The sequence below is a fragment of the Myiozetetes cayanensis genome, unplaced genomic scaffold (assembly GCF_022539395.1).
Source record: "Myiozetetes cayanensis isolate MyiCay16 unplaced genomic scaffold, myiCay2020 scf3, whole genome shotgun sequence".
In the NCBI taxonomy this organism is placed as follows: Eukaryota; Metazoa; Chordata; class Aves; order Passeriformes; family Tyrannidae; genus Myiozetetes; species Myiozetetes cayanensis.
Window position 1 is genome coordinate 3753556 of NW_026087521.1, and position 19673 is coordinate 3773228.

General features: G+C 45.7%; 2 protein-coding genes across 2 annotated transcripts in view; one reads left to right on the top strand and one right to left on the bottom strand.

The window, feature by feature from the left end:
- The window catches only part of LOC126644636 (store-operated calcium entry regulator STIMATE-like), a 32807-nt gene extending 29261 nt beyond the window's left edge, over positions 1-3546 (top strand). The window contains exon 8 of the mRNA XM_050324197.1: positions 2757-3546. Within this exon, the coding sequence (XP_050180154.1) occupies positions 2757-2870 (114 nt within the window). The 3' untranslated portion in view covers positions 2871-3546. The remainder of the gene's footprint in view (positions 1-2756) is intronic.
- A 1932-nt stretch (positions 3547-5478) lies between these two features.
- The window catches only part of ITIH5 (inter-alpha-trypsin inhibitor heavy chain 5), a 46363-nt gene continuing 32168 nt past the window's right edge, over positions 5479-19673 (bottom strand). The window contains exons 8-14 of the mRNA XM_050324922.1: positions 18152-18323; positions 15396-15705; positions 12491-13044; positions 12055-12120; positions 10878-10994; positions 9253-9630; positions 5479-8223 (exon numbers count right to left, since the gene is read on the bottom strand). Coding sequence (XP_050180879.1) covers positions 7925-8223; positions 9253-9630; positions 10878-10994; positions 12055-12120; positions 12491-13044; positions 15396-15705; positions 18152-18323 — 1896 coding nt within the window. The 3' untranslated portion in view covers positions 5479-7924. The remainder of the gene's footprint in view (positions 8224-9252; positions 9631-10877; positions 10995-12054; positions 12121-12490; positions 13045-15395; positions 15706-18151; positions 18324-19673) is intronic.

Sequence of the window (19673 nt, forward strand, 5' to 3'; positions counted from 1 at the left end):
GAGCTTTTGGCAAACAGGTTTCTGTGGTTAGTGGGGAAGTGGCCCCAGAGCTGCTTTGTTTTACAGCCTGTGCCACAGTTCCTGTGTCTGTGAAGTCTCTTCCTCTGCCACTAAGGTGGTTTGGTTATCCAAAAGGATGGAGTTCTAAACCAGTAGCATACTGGTATGCAGTACTGAACCAGTGGGCAGCATCTTCTCCTGGCCAGGAGGGGTTGGCAGCGTGTGTGGGCAGCCCTGTTTCAGTAGTGTGACCCAGGTTTTGGGAGCTGCTGGCTGCCTGGTGTGGGGAGAAATGTGGGAGGTCTTTGGGGACTGCTGAGTGAGACAGCAGCACATTGTCCCCAGGACTGGGACACCACAGCCCATTCCCAGCTGTTGCCACCGACCTGCTGTGATCCTGACCTGGACACATCTGCAAGGGAAGAGCCTTGTCCAAGTTGTGCTGAAAACTCCCAAATTGGATTTAGGCTTGAAAATTACATCTGAGGGGATGTCCCATGACTGTCACAGCGATGAGGTGCCATCTTGTCACGATGCTTTCCCAGGGAATTGTGGAAAGGTTACTGGGGACTGTTGGCTTGTGCAGCTTCCTGCAAGTGTATGGTGGGCAGGTAGCAGCCCCAAGAGGTCTGAATGCACAACACTCAGCGCCTGCTCCATCTCCATCCATGCTTAGCTGCAAAGGGATATGAGTTTCCACTGAAACCCACCCAAAATCACCAGCTCATCAGGCCCCATGACCAGCCTGTTGCAGCCTGTCAGTTCAGTGAGCCTACAGTGCTGTGTGTGACTAATTACCCTCCCATTTTCTCAGGTTCCACCGCACCACAGTATTAATGCAATAAACAAAGGAAATCTTCACGTGAGAGAGATGGACACTTTCCAGTGTGTGTCTTCAATCAAAAAAAAATTCCTTGAGACCCGTGGAGGGGGCGGGTGGACAACAAGAGAGCTTAATCCCATCTACTGCTGTCCTTTGAGTGCCTGACCGTGAGGACAACAACATGGGATGGAGGGGCTGGAGTATGCGTGAGGGTGGGGAGCAGGAAACCTTCCCCTGCGGCTCTTCTGCTCCTTTGAAGTCACTGACTCACTGGAGTTTTGTGTTTCCTGTTTAGGGGTTTTGTTGCTGTGGTGACTGGCCCTGTGGTGCTGCCTGAGTGCTAACGAGTGGAGGGCACGTGAAGTCACGGCTGTGCATGGGGATAGACAGAGATAAGAGTAATTCCCCCCGTGCTCCTGGTTTTGCCCTGGGAATTCTGGTACTGGCTTGAGCTGTTGGGGATGTTCTGTGTGTGTGCACTGGGCTGAAGGCCCATTTACCATCCCTCGTGCCTTTGAGCTGGAAGGCTGTTCAGTCAGGCGCAGGTAGACTTTGTAGTGACAGGATGGCTTCTCTTGCCCAAACTTGAGTGTTTGAGGAAAGGAGAAAGGGGTAGGATGGGGTTGAGCAAATAGTCTGGTCTGGAGCACGAGTCTGATGAGGAGAAGCTGAAGGAATTGGAAGTGTTTCCAGCCTGGAGTAAAGGAGGCTCAGGGGGACCTTATTCCTCTCTACAGCTGCCTGAAAGGAGGTTGTAGCTGGGTGGGAGTCGGTCTCTTATCCCTGGAAACGAGTAATAGGACAAGAAGGAACAGCCTTAAGTTGCACCAGAGGAGGTTTAGATTGGATATTAGGGAAAATTTCTTTACTGAAAGGACGGTCAGGCACTGGAACAGGCTGCCCAAGAAAGTGGTGGAATCACCATCCCTGGAAGTGTTCAGAAAACATGTAGATGAGATGCTCAGGGCCATGGTTTAGGGGTAGACTTGGCAGTGTTGGGCTGAGGGTTGCACTCACTCTTGGAGGTCTTTTTCAACCTTGATGATTCAGTGATTCCAGTCAGTCAAACCATGAATGTTGCCCATGCAAACTGCTGGCTGGTGTTGGGTTTCAGCTCTTCTGCAGTCACTGCAGCCACTGCCTGAGCAAAATACAGCTTTTCTCCTCTCCCAGATGATGTGGCTGGAGGATGCCTGCACATGGCTGCGTCTGCATCATGCAGGCACTCTGGGCTGGTGGCTCAAAACAGGCTGTGATATCTTCAAGAGTGGAATTGGCTCCTGAGAGTGAGGTGTTCCTGGGGGCAAAGGGCAGCCTTCTGGTCCTGCAGCAAACTGAGCTTTCTTACCTGGAGAGGTACCTGTGAGAGGTGTCAGTGCTCTGTTTTGGCTCCCACAGTCCAGACTGGGCCAGGAGCCTCTGTGCCAGGTAGAAATAAAGTGCTGCCAGGCTTAGGACATCACTTCTAAGCTTGCTGGCTGTGGCTGAAGCTAACCCTGTAGCTCTGCTTGCGCTTCTGGCTGAGCTCTGGAGATGACAAGCAGCTGGGGGCCTGGGAAAAGGTCTACATGTGGTACAGCTGTTCACAAAATATGTGGCCTTGGTTTTTTACATCTCCACTGAGGCTGTAGCCTGGCCTGAACATCCGTGTCTGTGTGTGAGTCCTTGTCCCATAGGGAACAGAGCCTCTAGCTGCCTGTTCTGCTCTTGAGGAGGGAGTTGGGACACCACATCATCATGGTGTCTGTGCCCAGATCTTTTTGGCTGTTGTTGGAAAGATGGTCTGGATGACCCCCAGACTGTACCCATCTGCCAGAGAGGACTGGATCTGGCAGCAGACCCCTCCAAGGGTGGTCTTGATCCCTTGAGCAAGCAGCATTGAGAAGATCTGAGAACTTTTGTTCCATCAGCATCTGTCTGTTCTCCTTTCCAGGTGTTGCTCTCTCCAGACATGGATTTTGATCAGTCTGAAAGCGACCAGGACATTTCAGGGCTCCATGGAACCAACCAGAAGATGAAGCAGCCCAGCTATCAAGTGGTCATCTGACAACACCGGGGACAAGGGAGGTGGAGGAAGGAGCAGCACTGTGATCCTTGGGCTGGCCAAGGAAGGGCAGGGTGGGAAATGCTGGTTGATCCCTATGGATCTGCAGAGATTCTTTTGCCTGCCTCACCTAGACCTGTCCTGCAGTTGTTTTGGGGATGATACCCGGGCATCCTGTACAGGCTTGAGCAGTATCTGCTTTCCCTGTGTGACCCTAACCTGTTCACACGCAGGCATGTTGAGGTTGGGGTATGAGTATGTACTTTTCCTGGCTGGCCAGCTGGGTGTGACTTTTTTTGGTCAGGGCTAGAGAATTAAATCAAGATTTGTTTGCTTTTTTATAGAAAAGAAAAGAAAAAAAAAAAGACTTATTATCTACTACATGAACTGTGACACTTTTATATGCACAATACTCAAAAGAATTGGTTTGCAATATGTATTTAAATGCCTTCAATTGGGAAGATTGTCTCAGTGGATCTGATTCTTTTTTACTGTTTTATAAAGAATACAATAAATATTTGACCTAAAATTGCCTCATAAATGAAATGACTTCACATGCTCAATATTCTCTGCAAAACCCTAGTGCTGTGAAGGGGGAGGAAGGGGGGGGCTGTTGAAATCTTTCCTGAGCAGGGAGGATTGTCTTTCTGCAGCAGGGCTGTCCTAGTAAAGCTGCAGATGAAGAGCTGAGCCACAGTGCTTGGTTTCTGTAGATGAGTTGTTATGAGCCGCTTCAGTGGAAAGACCTCTGGTGCATCAACAGGCTCGGAGATGGATCCCAGTTGCCACCTTACAAGTAAGTGTTTACTGAAAGTTGAGTATTTTCCTTTTACCTGGTGTAAAATAAACACATGAAATCTCTGCGGGACCTGATTCAAACTGGATCTGAACTGTTAACTGAAGCCCCATTAGTCAGCCCTGATTTTCTGGGGGTAAGGGAATGGCCTTGGATAGGACTGCTGCAGGAGAAGACCCTGTGTCATCCCAGGTTCTGGCACTTTTTGTTTCAAGTGTGAAGTGCAGGGCTTTGCCCTTGCTCTCCTCTTAGTGTATTGTATTTGTCTGTAAACAGAAAAATGCAAAACACTTTGCAGCTGTCCTGGGGAGGGAGTGAGCACAGTGCAGCTGCATAACCCACCCCCAGGCTGGGTGAAGATACACAGCTGTGGTGAGACCCACAAAGAGTCCAAAGGGTGGATATTCCTCGGAGCAGGGCCTGATCCAGGATCCACTGAATTTGACTGGTATCCCTAGTTGAGCCACAGACAACTTTGCTTATTGCAAGGCAGTCCCCATAAGTGATGGGTGGGACTGATCTTTTATTTTCCCTTCTTCCTTTGCCTTTGCCCAGGAAAACACTCATTAAGGAGTAGAAAATAAAAGGATTTGTATTTTCTAACTTAGATGGATTTAGACTTAAAGGCTGAGCTCAGAGCGTGTGAAGATATTTGGTGGGGGTTTTTTGGGGTTTGGTTTGTTGTTTTTCTTTCCTTAACTTCAAAGTAGTTTAGAAGCCTTAGATGCAAATCAAAGCCTTGCATGCCCTTCAGTGAACTAGACACGCTTGGCTACACTTGCAGCTGTGCAGCTTTATACTGTTTTTCTGGAAATTAAGTTCTTTCTTGTTTTTCCTTCTTAATGAAGGGTCAAAATCCTGCTTTAGCTGGCACATCAAAAGGTTGTTGGAACACATGGCACACAGCCCTCTGAATATTGCTTAGTGAAATTGGTTTCACAGTGCAACTTCTGCTTGTCTGGGGACTTCTGCACTGCTAAGGGCTGTGTGGAAATAGATTGACTGGAAATAGATTAAAACAGCTTCCCTGTTTGAAAGTTGCTCTATGTCGAGGTGTACTGGTATTGAGGGTTTTGTTCTTGCTATAGGGCTGCACAGTGCGATGCTCCAGCAGCTGGAGAGTGCAAATTTGGCCACAGCCAAGTCCTTGGCCTAAAATGGAGTGTGAGTGACAGGATCTTCACCTTAGCCCTTGGTTGAGGCTGCCTGAGAAGGTTCACAACAGGCAATGGCAGGGCAAATAAGACGGGGGAAAGGTTGTCCCTCTCAAGCGTTGTGTACTCAGTGCTGTTTCAGCAACCCTAAGTTCAGTAGTCCCGTTCCCTTCTCTGAAATGATGGTGTGCAGTTGTTTCCATTGCACTGCAGAGTGGCTGCTCAGCCTCATTCCTGAGCTCTCTGAGCAATGTGCAACCTGTGGCTGTGTCACTGCAAAACCAAGTGCTCTGTGACACTGCTGGAGATGAGAGCCAGTGCGTGTCTGTATGTGCAGCAGGAGCACAAACTGATTTCCCTTGTCCTAGGCTACTGTATTTAAAGGCTGGATCAGTCTATGTGGTTGATTTATTATTTTAATATGGGGGTAGAACTGCAGAGTCTGTTCACCCAACTCACTTGTTGCTTCCTACCAAGTATACGGAGGCTGAAGAACATCACTGACCTTTAATTTTCCATTGAAACTACTTTGGCTCCCAACCTGTTGTGAATGATTCTTTCAGCCATCTGGAAACACGAGGCTTGTCCAGCAGCATAAAACATACATAACCTCAGCTTCAGAGTTCTTTTATCTTTGCCAAATGAAAGCGTCACTGCAGCGTTCACTGTAAAATATTTATTGTGAAATGGGTAACTGGAGCCTTAATTAGAACTTGAGTATATTGCTCCAGGTGCTTCATATTGCTGAGAAGTTGGATTTGATGGTTGTTATCTTCAGGCCCTGAAAGAAATATGTTTCCTTGGCAGGAGGAGGAGGAGGAGGAGGAGTAACGATACACCTGAATCATTAGAAATAAGTGTGTGTGTGTGTGTGTATATATATATATATACTTTATATACATATTTATATACAGGAGAGGAGAGCCCAAGCCAACTGCTCCCCTTAGCAATATGACTGAACAGCAAAACATGGGAGGAGAGGAAAGATTTGAAAGAAATCTCTTTTCAGGAAGGACAGTATGAGGACACCTGCTGAACCCTGGACTGTACAGAAATTCACTGCCACAACCCTGTCCCCCCCGTGCCAGTGAAATGGGAGGTTTGGTTGGATGTGGGCTCTGGGTGATCTTTCTTCTGTCTTCTTGGGTGGAGAAGTCGACTTAACAGATGTTCTTTCTCATCTCATTTCTGGCCCATGAGCCCACTGCAGAGCATGAAACATCTCATTATTCCACGCTCAGGACTGTGCTGAAGGTCTTGCCTTCGGTTCTCCCTTGCAGGAGAGCTGTTTCTCAAGATAGCAGGGCCCTAAGCAGTAGGTTTTCTTTCCTTTATGTTTTGTTCCAAAGTACGAGCCTTGGCATGAGTTTTGTACTATAAGGATCTTCCAGAGTGCAATTAAATCTTGCTGGTTGCTTTTGGCTGTTTCCCCTCTTCCAGGCAGCACATGGTGTAAATAAGAAACCGTGCTTGCCACCTGCTCTGCTGCCATGGTCGAGTAGCACTAACTAGCTGCTCAAGCAACTGGAAAATCACCACCCCACCCCCAGCAGCTGGAGCTCCTACAGCAACAATATGATTTAATTGTTAAATATGCAAAAAAATCAGTCAAGACTGAACCTATTTCTGCAGGTCTCTGGAAACTATTTTCTCCTAACACATGGAGATAATTTAATTCCTGGAGATGCTTCCATACCCTCCCTCCTTTCCTTTCAGTTCTGGAAAGGCAGAGCATACGTAAGCTCAGTTTGGCCTTGCCATGTAAATGTCTTTGTGGTTGTCAAGTCCTCTTTGGACAAGTTCTCTACTAGAACTCCCCTGTGGCTGATCTATAGCATTGCTCAGTGATGCCTCACTTTAAAATAGACCACAGCCTTGCAGTTTGGGTCTGGAGGTTTCTTTGCAGAGCAGCACCACCTGCAGTGGGGGTGGCTGGCAGACCCTTCTGTAACCCCCTGCTGCCAAATTCCTGCTGTGTGCGAATTCCTGCAGTGTAAGGAAGGAGAAAGGAGCCAGGGGAAACTGGGATGAGAGATTCTTTTGACAATTTGGAACAAATAAAGACTTCCTCCCTGATTAGAAAAGCAGCTAAAAGCATCTAGTCTAAATTGAAGAGGCTGCTTTGTAGGCTCATAAGCTGTTGTGGGTTCTGGTTCATCATCCCTTGGAGAATTTAAATCTTTGCTAAACAGAAGCAGTGAGATGCTCAAGGATGTGGCAGGTCTGTTGGAAGCTCGTGGTGGAACTTTGTTTCTCTCTGAGGGAGTCAAGACTCAAGAAATCCCTAATCCTGCAATGTTACTTAAATTGAATTACACTGAATTATGTTGAATTAGCTGCTCCATGGAATGGGAGCCTTCACCACTCCTGTTGCTGCTGAAGACTGGAGGTGCTTTTTAAGTGCTGAGCTGGTGCCCTGAGACAGCAATAAACCACGTGAAGGTTTTCACCACTGCTTTAAGGGTCTGCAGTGGTTCAGGTAACCTTATGCTCAGTGACAAATCCAGACCTCATCCCAATAACCAGGCAAGCAATACCCTCCTGTAGCCTATTGATTTAAGGCTTTGATTTTGTTACCTGTTTGATGCTAAGGGGTCACTGCAGATCAATATCCACCCACCTCTTCCCTCTCTCTCTTCTTTCCCCATGGACTAAGGTTGGAGCAGATGCTCCAAGTCTCTTCTTTGCAAATCATAACACCTCGACAGGCACTGTGCTGTATGACCTGTGCCTCTCATGGGGTGACTCACCAGCCTCTTGGGTGTATTGCACAGATCCCTGCATGGGTTTACTCAAAGGTCAGCAGCTCTCTGCTCTGTCCAGTATGAGTGCTGGCCCATTTCTCCCTCCCTTCCCACTGGGAGATCACCAATCATGCCTTAAACTGTGTCCTCAACCCTCCCCTCCCCCCCCAACCTCCTTGTTCTTCAGGAATTTGATGAATAATGTTCATCTATCATGAAAGAGAGACAGCTGATTTCCAAGGGCAAAGTCCTTGGTTTCTTTGGCACCAAAAAGTAAAGAAATACTCATTAAGTTGCCCAGTAGAGGCTTCGGAAAGGACCTGCTGTCACACATCCTGCTGCAATGCATTGTTACAACCAGTCTTAAAGGCTGTTCATTGTCCCAAAGCTGGTCCCTGTGTCGAAAGGGTGAGAAGCCAAATAGTCCTTGTAGCTCCCATCTATCAGTTTGTCCGCATTGTTTTTGGCAAACCAGCATTCAACCTCCTGCTGGCCATTGTAGATCCTCCTCTGCTTCCACACCACAGGGACGAGCCGTCCCTTCACCTTCAGGGTGTTTGTAGGGTTTGGCTTTAATGCTTCAGTTTGGTTCTGACCAGCCTGCTGGTGACTTGTTTTTAGAGATTCCTGCAGAAGTTTAACTTCATGGTTCAAGAACTGGCCTGCAAAGCAAGATAAAATAAGAGTCCATCACTGGCTGATTTGTGCCTGTTTATAAACTGTTGTGGTTTGTTTTTTCAACAGGCTGTGTTTGAGGATTCTTAGCAAATGGGGTTCTAAAGGGCTTCTCTGCAACAGCAGGATGAATCTAGTTCCTGTGATTCTTTTCTAAATCTCTCAAACACAGAGGTTAGAATAAAACCCTATCTTTTTTTTTTTTTTTCCACTGGTCAAGATATATTGCCTGAGCTGAAGAGCTTTTTTAGCTGCTGGTAGTAAGTTCCCTTCCATGAGCCGTGGTTACTAGAGGTTAATAACCCACCCAATGCCAATCAGCAAGTAGGAAGATCTAGGACTGAAGTTCCATCTTCTCTTCCTTTGTCTTTTTGGGGGCAAGTTCTTTTAGGCCAAACCTGAGTGTGGATTTAGAGGTTTGTGCATGAGAGTAGCCTGAATCCAGAACCCCACTCCTGAAGAATCATCTCCTGCTTAACCTGGGGGGACCTGAGTGGCACAGAAACTGTGGCATCAGTGTTAAGAGTTCTTGTACCTGTACATGACCATAAACATCAATACATCTTGTTGGCTGAAAGAACCCAACCATCTGGTCACCCTCTGAGCCTTCCTAAAGCCTAGTTCCTTCAAAATGTAAGGCTGGCTCTTGTTTCCCTTATATTTGAAAGAAAGGGGCCACAAGAAGTTGTTCTGGTATATTTGGTTTCTGTCTCTGTATTGGGAGCATCAAACATGTGTGTTCTAAGAGTAGCTGTATCAAACAATCATAAAAAGAGTGTAAAAGTAAAAAAGAGGCATAGCCATATAGCTGGGATAGTGGGAGATAGCTCATACAGGAAAAGATGGGAGAGGAGCTGGGGATACTAAAATAGTCAAGTTATTTGAGAGTGGATGTAAAATTCTCACCTGGGAACTTAATCCCCACCTTGTTCACCTTGTTCCTTACCCTCTGCCTCTCTTTGCAAGGACCATTTTTGTCTGGTTCACAGCTCTCAACCTGAGAACCTGTTACCTACCCAGCAGCCCGTGGGAGTCAGAAGAGAGGCCTTTGCTGTTGGAGATGTAGAACCCCAGGTGGTTCCTCTGATGCGGGGCCGGCTTCTTGTAGCGGTGGATGAGGATGACGAAGCTGATGGTGTCTCGTATCGTCACGGTGACGTTGGCGTTGGCAGAGATGGACACCTCGAGGCTCCTGCTTCTCACAACGGCACTCCGGCCACAGGACAGCACAAGCCTTTCCCCGTCATCCAGGATGATCCTTCTGGGTGTGATCTCCAGGTAGGATCTCTCTGGCTTGTTGCTGAGGATGGTGATGGTGCTGAAGTAGGTCCGGTGCTTCTTGTGGCCGTTGGGTGGTGCAGGGGCTCCAATCAGTTGCCCGTTCACGGTGACACCTTGCAGGAAAATAATCAATAAATGAAAGCTGGAACCAAAATAGGTCTGATGTCTCACAGACATAAGCCTTGCAGCAAAGAACGTGCAGATTCACCACCCTGTGCTCAGTTACTTCACTTACCAGTATTCAGAGGAGTATAACCATTATACTCCATTTATGTTGTAAAATTATTACCACATACAGAGCACATAAATTTACCCAAGCTCAGAAATACTGGCCTTCCCTGGAGAAAGGTGCCCCCAACCCCATTAATCCTAACACAGTGTACACAGTGCTACCGAAAGAACCACTCGTGAGCAATCTAAGGTGCAGATTCCACAGAGTCAAATAAAGCCTTGATGTCCACAGTAAGATTCCCAACCATGATTTTTGTGGTTTGCCGTCCATCAGACAGTGTCTCACTTCCCACAGGCCTCTGAACAGCTACTGGACAGTAACAATAATGGAGGAGGTTTGTTGCTAACCCAAGCTATCAACACTGAGATATCTCCATATCCCCTTGGTTCCTGGTGGGATCTCTGATTTCTGTCTTCAAAGACTCAACTTGCAAGTGCTACAGAGTCTGTTTTCCTCAAGCTCATTTTGCATTTGAGCCACAGAATCATCCAATCATTCAATCTGTGAAAGAAGATGAAGGGAAATAATGCCAAGAACTGGATCCTGCTCACTGAGGCAGGCATGGACACAGAAATATGGAGGTTAGACCACTGCCACATAGAACACAATTCTTATAACTTTGTTGTAGTGTTTTGTAAAACAAGCCTGTGAATTGTCTCTGGTTTTGACACCCCTTTCTCCCACTGTTGCCCTGCTCAGGACATAATCTGATTATTGGCTGCCCTGCTTAGAATTCCAGATCGGATCAGACCACAGTTTGGGCCCCTGAGGATCAGACTGGCTTGGGCAAAGCAGATCCTGAATCATGTGGGTTTTCTCAAGGCTGTCATGACTCAGTAACCAGTTTGGTAGTTTCTTTACTGAAACAGCCTCGTTGCTTGGGGAGCCTGTTGAGGTGCTTTGCTCTGTCCCACACCAAGCAGTGCTGTAAAGAGCAGAGGTCCAATAACCGAGCAATTTTGGTGAATCCAAGTCTTTTATTTGCATGTTGTGACTTTGTAACTAGAGGATTGACGAATTTGAACTATCAAAGAAGCTTTTCCTGATTTCCTGTCCCTTTCTTGCCTTTCTTGCTGGCCTTGCACTTCAGTTTTTCCCCCACAAGCAAGTGCTGGACTCGGCTCTCACCAGACTCCTTGTGATCAGAGACCAGCCGGAGAATGTCCCCTGGTTCTCCATCAATATTGAAGCAGACAGAGAACTTGCTGGAGGGAAAGTCAATGACAAAGTGAGGGTCTCCATCCGCTAAGAAAGACATGGAAAAAAAAGGCAAACGTGAGAGGCTCACACAAAACTGAAACTGCAACATCCAAGACTGTAACAAGACTGCTTTTTCAAGTGTGTTTGTCCCTGGTTTTTTCCAAGACCTCCTGGTTTGTTGTTTTTAGAGGGTCAGATGGGGTTTGCCAGGAAATGCCAAGTTTCTCTTTGTTATTCCCAAAGATTGTTTTGTTTTGTTTCTCACAGAAGAGGTTGGTTTTTAAATGAAAACTCAAACCCCAAAACAATCTGGATGAAAATCAGGATATTTTCTTCCTGGAATATAATTTCAGTGATTTATGGGAGTTATCATGCAGGTGTTTTAAACTCCTCTTCTCTACACTTTCTTGGCAGGCTACATTCACCACAGCATGAAAATACACAAATGTATTTTCTAACCAACGACTGATGGGTGCACCTCACACTGAACCCTCCCAGCCCTCAATATCAGATTAGAGCAGTCAACAGCAGATATTGATCCCACAATCTTAATTTTTCAACAATCCTTCACCCCTCATCAACCACTATATAGGTATCATTAATAAAGCAAGAAAAAAACTAAATTTGAGCTTATCAAGTGAAACTCAAGTAAAAATTCTTGATCTGGACTTAGTGTTTAATGTATAAAAAGGATGTAAAGTAGAAGTGCAGAACCAACAGGAAAATAGTAAAATAGTATAGAATTTTCTTTTTTTTCCCCTTCAGCACCATTTTTTATGTCTCAGCAACATTACTTTATAAAATGTTTTTGACTAGATCTAGTACAAAGAGAATGTCTTTCCTGTTCTCCCCTAATCTAAGAAGTCTCAGGCATGAGGATCAATTGTTGCATATCATCTGCCTTGCTGTGTTTGCTCACTCTCCTCGTTACTGATCCTCTCTGTATTTTGTTTTTGTTTTCATTTTCCTCCCTACTCTGTAAGTCTAACAAACAGGATTTTGGCTGTTCCTTGGGGTGGTTTTACTACAGTGACATGTATCTGAGGTTTTCATAAGTCAACCACTACTATTTTGCATTGTTAAAGGCATGGAAACAAGCACTGACCTGAAGTTTTGGAGATTTTAATTCTTTGTTTATCTTGTTCTTGTTTATCTTGCTCTCTGTGTATACCTAGAAAGTGGGGGAAGGAAGGCTGTTATGATTATTTTTTCAGCAGCAGAAAGAGTCACAGTATAAAAGTGTTTCCAAAATATTAAATCAGGGAGATTATGGGACATATTCCTGCAGCTAGTTTAAGCTTCATTTAGAACACCAGTTTTTCTTCAATAGTTTCCAGAGCAGCAAGTGCTTCAGGGGGTGAGTCAGGTGCCTAAAAGGTTTGATTCAGTTTACCCAGCCCATAATTAGCAAAACTGATATGAAGATCTCAGCTTTACCCCTCAGTTCCTTGGTGAGGATCATCCCTGTGCCAAAGTCAGCCATGAGACATCACCTATGCAAAAATATTTCTTACTAACACGAGGGTATTTTTCTCTCATACCTGGTGGTGCTTTGTGTCCCTGCAAGCTCTGCAGCTTCTCCCCGATTCCATCAGTAGAGGGTCTGATAAACTCCTCTTGAGGTGGTTCTGAATGGAGCCCAGCCTCTCTCATCTTCAGCACGGTGAAGGGAGTAACAAAATTGTAAGCCAGGGCCATGGACTTGGCTTTCTCCATCAAATGGTCTTTCTCCTGACTGTCATCACTCTTCAACCAGGAGTTAAGCAGTTCCTTGATGGTGAGGTAACTCCACGCCCTCTCGATGTAATTTTTGTCACCCTTGCCATCTTCCAGGCCGGGGACACCTCTGATGTCGTTCCTGCTTGGCAGGTCAATAGCCACGTCTGTTTTGAGGAGGATGTACTTCTTGGAGTTGCTGGCAGTCACCTCCACGTGGAGCTTGTCCGAGGTGCGGTTGATGAGTTTGCCGGCGATTATAATCTCGGAGCCATTGAAGTAGTTGGGGAAGAAGTTCTGGGTGACCTGCTCCACGTCGTCCTCAGGGTAATCAACACGGATGTCGGAGAGCAGGGGTGTTCCTATTTCGTCATAGAACCTTAAACCAAGACACATTTCTCACTGTCAGCACTGTTCATCCAAGTGTATAAACACACTCCTGTACGTGGCCAAGGATGCAGTCAGGTTATCTGCTATGGCTCCTAAGACACTCAGGGGAGGTTAGAGCTACCAGACACCAAATTTAACTACCACATCGACTGTAAGAGCTACCAGACACCAAATTTAACTACCACGTCCACTATAACTGGGCCCAGAGAAACAGAGGACTCTCCACCCTTAGAGATTTTCAAAAATCTTGTCTGAGTGGGCAAACCCCTGAGAAACCTCACCTAAATTTGAAGTTAGCTCTTCTCTGAGCAGGAGGTTGGATTACAGGACATCCAAAGGTCCCTTTCAACCAAAATTATTCCCTGCCTTGTTTTAGTTTTCAGTGTTCCTTAGGCATCTAAACAGATTATCCTAAGTATGCTCAGAAGGATCCCAGCATGGCCTGGCAGTCGCCTCCCTTCCACTATGATTCCAGATCTCTGCAAGGAGGTATTTGTGACCATTTGCTTAAGAAGACTTGCCCGTTAAAAGTAAATTCTTGGCTTCTGAGGCTCACAGAAAGCACCCCAGTTACTAAAAAAATGTACTTTGAAGAGATGCTGTTACCCACAATTTTTTAGCGGTATTATATTTGGTATGCCAGAACCAGAAACTCTAAGACCAAAATGTTAGGTCCCCCAAAGCTGCAGTGAATCCAAACCAAAGCTTCTGTATCTCTGGAAGACCCCAAGAATGCCATATTTCCCTCATAAGCGCCAGACTGCTCATCTCTTGGCAAGTCATTTGAGCTTGATTTGGTAAATAAACAAAGAATTGGCCTCAGCCCTTCTTTTAGTTCAAGCTGCATTTATTTTACACATCTGGTTAAACAGATTGTCTGGAAGCTAAAGTCACACTTTGCGCTTTATTCTCTCTCCAAGGGAACCCAGAGCCTGAACTGCTTGACTTTGTTTTAAAGTCTGTCTGAGAACTCGGTGTCTTTCATGCAGAGACCTCACCAGATAAAAAAACATGAATGACTTAAACCTGAGAGCTCTCTGAGAAGTATCTTCCGGGTTGTAACAAATGGTGGAGAGGCACAACTTGTCTCACACTAAAATTCAAGGAAGTATCTGCATAAAAATACAATTCACTGGCCACAAAAATCAGAAATTACATTGGCACCCATGTAGGTTTTCCCTCCAACAGAGGTTTGAATTGGCCTCCAGCAGTGACTGTGCTTTTCTGTATAAATCTGGCACCTGATGCCACATGGGTTTGCCCTCACTGAGCTTAATAAACAGTGAGCTGTTTATCAGATAGAAGTGTTTGAACAAGCACCTTCTGTGATGGGTTGCCACAGCCCAGTCAACCAGAAACTCCTTTATTCGCCAGGGAATGCCACTTACTATCCAAAATACACGTTCTGAGAAGGAAATCACATGGGTGGGGTGGCAGATGGATCTACAGAATTTGGTTTAAAAGGCATCCTTGTCCACACGTAACCACCAGAGAAAGAAAAGCTCTAGTGGAAGGTGCGTGGTCTCCTTGCTCCAGATGAATTAGGTACGAGACAGGACAGGGATCTCTACTCAGTGTCTGGGTTTGGTTTCTGAGGTTCAAAACACTAACAATTGGGGAGTGAAAGTCAAACATTTTTGTTTGGAAATGGTGACACACTGCCTGACATTTTAGTCAGAACTGTGTGGTTCAGGTATCTTTTTGCTGTTCCTCACGGGGGTCTCCTGTTGGAATGCAGCTCCTTGATCACAGAAGAGGAGCATGATCTCTGGTCCTACTGGATAATGAGGATTACAGGAGACTTACTAGGAGTTGGGTCATAAAGAATGAGGGAATTAAGTGACTTTGTGATCATCCCAGGAATGATCTTTGTGTGTTTTCCGTAGTCGAATATTTTGGACTTCGGGCAAAAGGTTGTAATTTTCAAATAATAAAGAAATAATTTTCTGCCCCAAGTTGGGATCTTCATTCCTGATCCCCTCCATGCTGTTAATGCTGTCAATTTGAAGTGAGCAATGCATCCTCTCCTCCCACCTGGGGAGAGTTGGCCCTCATGCCTCCCAGCTCTCCAGGTTTACATAGCCAAGACAACAATCTGACTTAAGGAAACAAATGCCTTGTTCTGAGGGGCTGGGAAGCTTCAGTACAGCTCAGGGGATGTGCTAGGAAGGAGGCAATTTCTGGGGCGGCATCCTCAGTATCTGAGCACACTCAGCCTCTCCCAGGGTTGAGCCTCATGGAAACTCACTTCTTGCTGCATCTCCTTAAAGGACTTTCCATCCCAAAACCTTTGGCCAGAGGACCCAATGCAGATATAAGCCCAGAGACAGCACAACAAACCCTTTGAGGTGGCTGGCTGCATCCTCATCCTCCTGGAAATGCCTCGTCATGCCGCAGTTCTCCAGTGCCATCCTCTCCAGCAGCTTGTGGTCCACGTCGTTGCCGATGCCGATGGTGAAGAGGCAGAATTTATCACGGATGGCGTCCTTGGTGTTGCTGAGGATTTTGGATGACTGCGTTTCCCCAACAGTTGGCCTCCCATCGGTGAGGAAGATGATCAGAGAGACGCTCCTGGCGTCGATGTCGTTCTGAGCAATGTAATCATTGAGCAGCTTTGCACCAGTCTGGAGAGCTCCATTAATGTTGGTCCCTGGGAAGGCATCATAATTATTTAGCTCATTTCTCCTTTTAAGAGGGGTGAGAATAATTTCCCTAAGCTCACTTTATTGTGGTGACAGCATCTCTCTACATCAGGATGCTTCCCTTCTCTAGGTGAGGTTGCACTACCCCTTTAATTCAGCTCAGCTCTGTTACTCAGCACCAGTTTGGAACAGCTGTTTATGGTCTTATGAACTGAAATATGAATTTCAGTTCATCATGCGAAATTCCTGCATCCTTGAATGTCTCAATGTACAACAACCAGACATGGTAAACAGGGTTACAGCACATCCCATGCCTGGCTGGTACAAACAAAGATGGTTAAATTTAATTACAGGATTATCCCAGATGACATCTGAATTAGGAAAACAAGTTCTGCTCGCTTTGTCTGAAGGGCACAATATTTTGAGGCAGGGAAAAAGCCTTCAAATGGGAAAACAAGTGGTTGGGTTTGTTCTGTGCACCCCAGGGGATACAAAGTTTAAAGGGAAGAGAAATGGCTTTGTTAGCTGAGGAGTGTGTTTGCACAAAACAACTGGCTAGAGAAGAATAGAGCTGCCTGAAGAGGGAAGGGAGAAAACAGAAAGTTAATGAGGGAACAGATGTACATTAGAAGAATAGCCGTGAAAATGATCCAAGCCTACTGTGTGTTCAAAAAAAAAAAAGGCAGGAAAAATGAGTACAGCATTCCCTTTGCTCCATGTATTTCTTTTGTGAGCCAAAGCACAGAGGGGTTGGTTGTGGAACCTTTGCAGGTGAAATGGGTTAAAAGCCAAAAAACAACGGACTCCTGAGAGTCCAGAAGGGGAGATCTAGAAAGGTTATGAGCAAGGATGTGCCAGCAGGTCTGGCCATGCAAGAAATACCTGGAAACTTAGTGTGCTCAGCCCCAGTGATTGAAGCAAGACAAGGAATGGGAAAGGGGCAAAGACTTCTGAAAAGTCCTCAAAATTCTGATAATGTCTTTTGCAAAATGGTTTTGAACAAAAAACCTGCACCTAAGTATTCTAACACTCACTCAGTCTCCATCCAAATCCAAAATTTCAGGAAGAATTTTTCCCCCAAGAAGTAGCAAGAGTGTGTCATTTCAAACTCAGTCATATCACAGAGCTATCAAGCACTGAAAGATGCCTTTTGCCACATGATCAGGTATTTAGCAGCAGTATTTCCCCCCCTCCATTTCTCTGGTGTATGAGTATGACACGAGTGTGACCACACCACGTTAATTGCGTGAGCGTGATCCAGGAGCCCGAGTACATTCATGTTCACTGGGAGATACTCAAACAACAGCAGCTTTATAGGGAAAATGCAGGGTTAGCCAAAACTAAAGTACCACTGGCCTGTGGTGGAGAATCACTGCACCTTCCTGTTGAACCAGAGTTAATCATTTCCCTTTACTTTTGTTCTCTGGCAGGTTCATGGGCAAACTCAGCTGGTTCCTGCACAGCTCTTTTGGCACTTCAGGAGTAAAAAAGGCTTTGTTCTCTGAGTTTAGTCCCACTCTTGGTAATTGTTTAACTGGGCAGGTCCCTTGACCGCTTCCTAAACTCTTCCTCTCACAACACAAACAGCACGGCCAACCATCCTGTTTGCTGCGTTTTTCCATCAGAGGGTTTCCTTTGCTAGGAGTGGTCACTGCTCCGGGGCAAGCCATGGGAAGACCCTGCCTGACCTTCAGCCAGGTGGGACTGCTGGCACGGGGAAGGGTTGTTTGATTACAAACCTCGTTATAGTTTTTGTATGCTACCGTCCGTATCCTCACAGGAGACCTCTGAATCAAATTAAAAACCATGCCTGCCACTCTGCCACTGTTCTGGGGTCTTCTCCTCTTCCCTCATGGCAACAAGACACAAGCAAAATGGGACAAGAAATTCTTAAATGTCATTTTGGCTGCTCCTTGGTAGAGACAAGAAGATGGTGCTGGGTGAGACACTAAGTATTGTAGAAGGCAATTCCACAGTTCATACGGGGTATTCCATCCCTGGAGCTTCCAGTCCAGACAAAACCATGTGCCTGATTTTACACAGGCTTTCAGAAACTGCACAAGTGCTGGCCCTGTGTGTCCTTCACCAGGATATGTGTTTGTTTGTTTTTTTTCCTGTGCCCTCAAGAGATAACCTTGGAAACTTTCCCACTGCAAGGGTCTCATCAGATAAAAAAGAGAATGGAGTCCACTTGGCTTTAATAAGCATATAGAATCATAGAATTATTTGGTTTGGAAGGTCATTGAGTCCCACACCCCTGCAATGGCATTAACAAAGAGCACATAACCTCTGTCACGCAGCCCTGAGTGGAGGTGGAGAAGGGGCCCCCTTGTCCTACGACCTAAATCCCAAGGTCTATTTATCGCTCCATGCTACACGACCACACTGACCACTCTCTGTTCTCTTGTGGTGAATTGGATAACAGCATTAATCCTGTTTGTATCTGGATCTTACCTCCAGTAGGTGACATGTTATGAATGTACTTTTTGGCATCTCTGATGTTGTTTGGAGTGACCGGCACCAGCCGGTCCTGCTGCCACACCTTTATCCTGTTGGAAAAGCCAATGATGTTGAAGTGGTCTTCGGGCCTTAGGTCCTGGAGGATTGTGAAGAGAGCTTCTTTGGTCTAGAAGGAGAAAGAAAAGAGACCAGTAGACACAACTGTCAGTGTTTTAGTGGGCAAGAATTGAATTTACTGAACTTACAGATATTTCTACACTGCCAGTTGAATGATGAAGGAAATTAGGATGACCTTCCCTGTCTCAAGGCCTGATATCTGTGGTGCCAGATGCTAGGCCAATATGAGATGAAAGAACAACCCTTGCCCAAAAGGTCCTACAAGGCTGTGAGGCACATCTAGACCTGACTAAACTTTAAAATCACACATGACAATTAGGATAAAAGCTCCCAGTGACTGGGAGAATCACGTTCTGTATTAAGGGATAGTGACTAATAATGACTAATAACAAAAACTCTAATATTAAAGTTTGTCTAACGCCCTCTAGACTTGCAGTAAGCTGCAAGTGGCATGTAGTTAAAACAGGTTGCTTATAAGTTGAAATACCTCTAAATATGTCAGGGATGCACATGCTCTGTTTGTAATTAGGGTACTGATTGCTATATACGTACTCTAATGAATAGTTTCAGCAATTAGTAAGTGTTTAAGGTAATATATTCAGATGAATAACATAGAAAAAGAAGCCCTGACCAGGCATTGCAGATTCTACCTAAGCCAAGAGGAAAAGTGCAGAGGTGTCCAGTTCTCCCCAGCTTTGATTCAGCAGCCATGCAGCTGTGTTCACATGGAGACAGACCTCAGCTTAGTAAGATACCCAAAAGCAGCCTCTGTCCATGCAAACATACCCTTTATTTGGATGCAAAACACATGGGAGGAATATGAGGCAATATCTGTAAGTAGAGGGATCAGCAGATTCTCGGCTCAGCCCCTTCTTGGCCACCATTAAGCCTTTCAAATTCCAAGGAAAGCTCTGCAGGAAATAATATGGTGGGCTCACCAACATTTAATGTTTTCTCTCATGCCTCTCAGGAAAATATCTGAAGGGCTTGTCCAGAAAAAATAGAAAACTAATCAGCAGTGCTGGAAATCACATATTTCTGGGTCTGATGTTTCTATGTAAAGACAGTTTGGAAAGAAGCTCAAAGGCCCGATCAGGCTGTGTCATCAGCATCCCTCTGGATTCTGCATGGAAGATGATGATGCAATGATGCAACTGCAAACAAACCTAATCCTCACAGATGGGGACTTGGCTTCCAGTCCCTCTGAAGTTAAGGGAAATATTTCCCATAGCTTCAAACATTCTGGAGCCAGGTCTGGAGTCCCTCCCTGCCTGTTTCTGCACTCTGTATGAACCATTTTCCTCTGTAGGGATCTAAGGATTCATCCCTCCATTTGCTGCTTAGCTGGAACACCCCTCCATGTCCCACTGCCCTTTCACAGACCAGGATACTGAAGCAA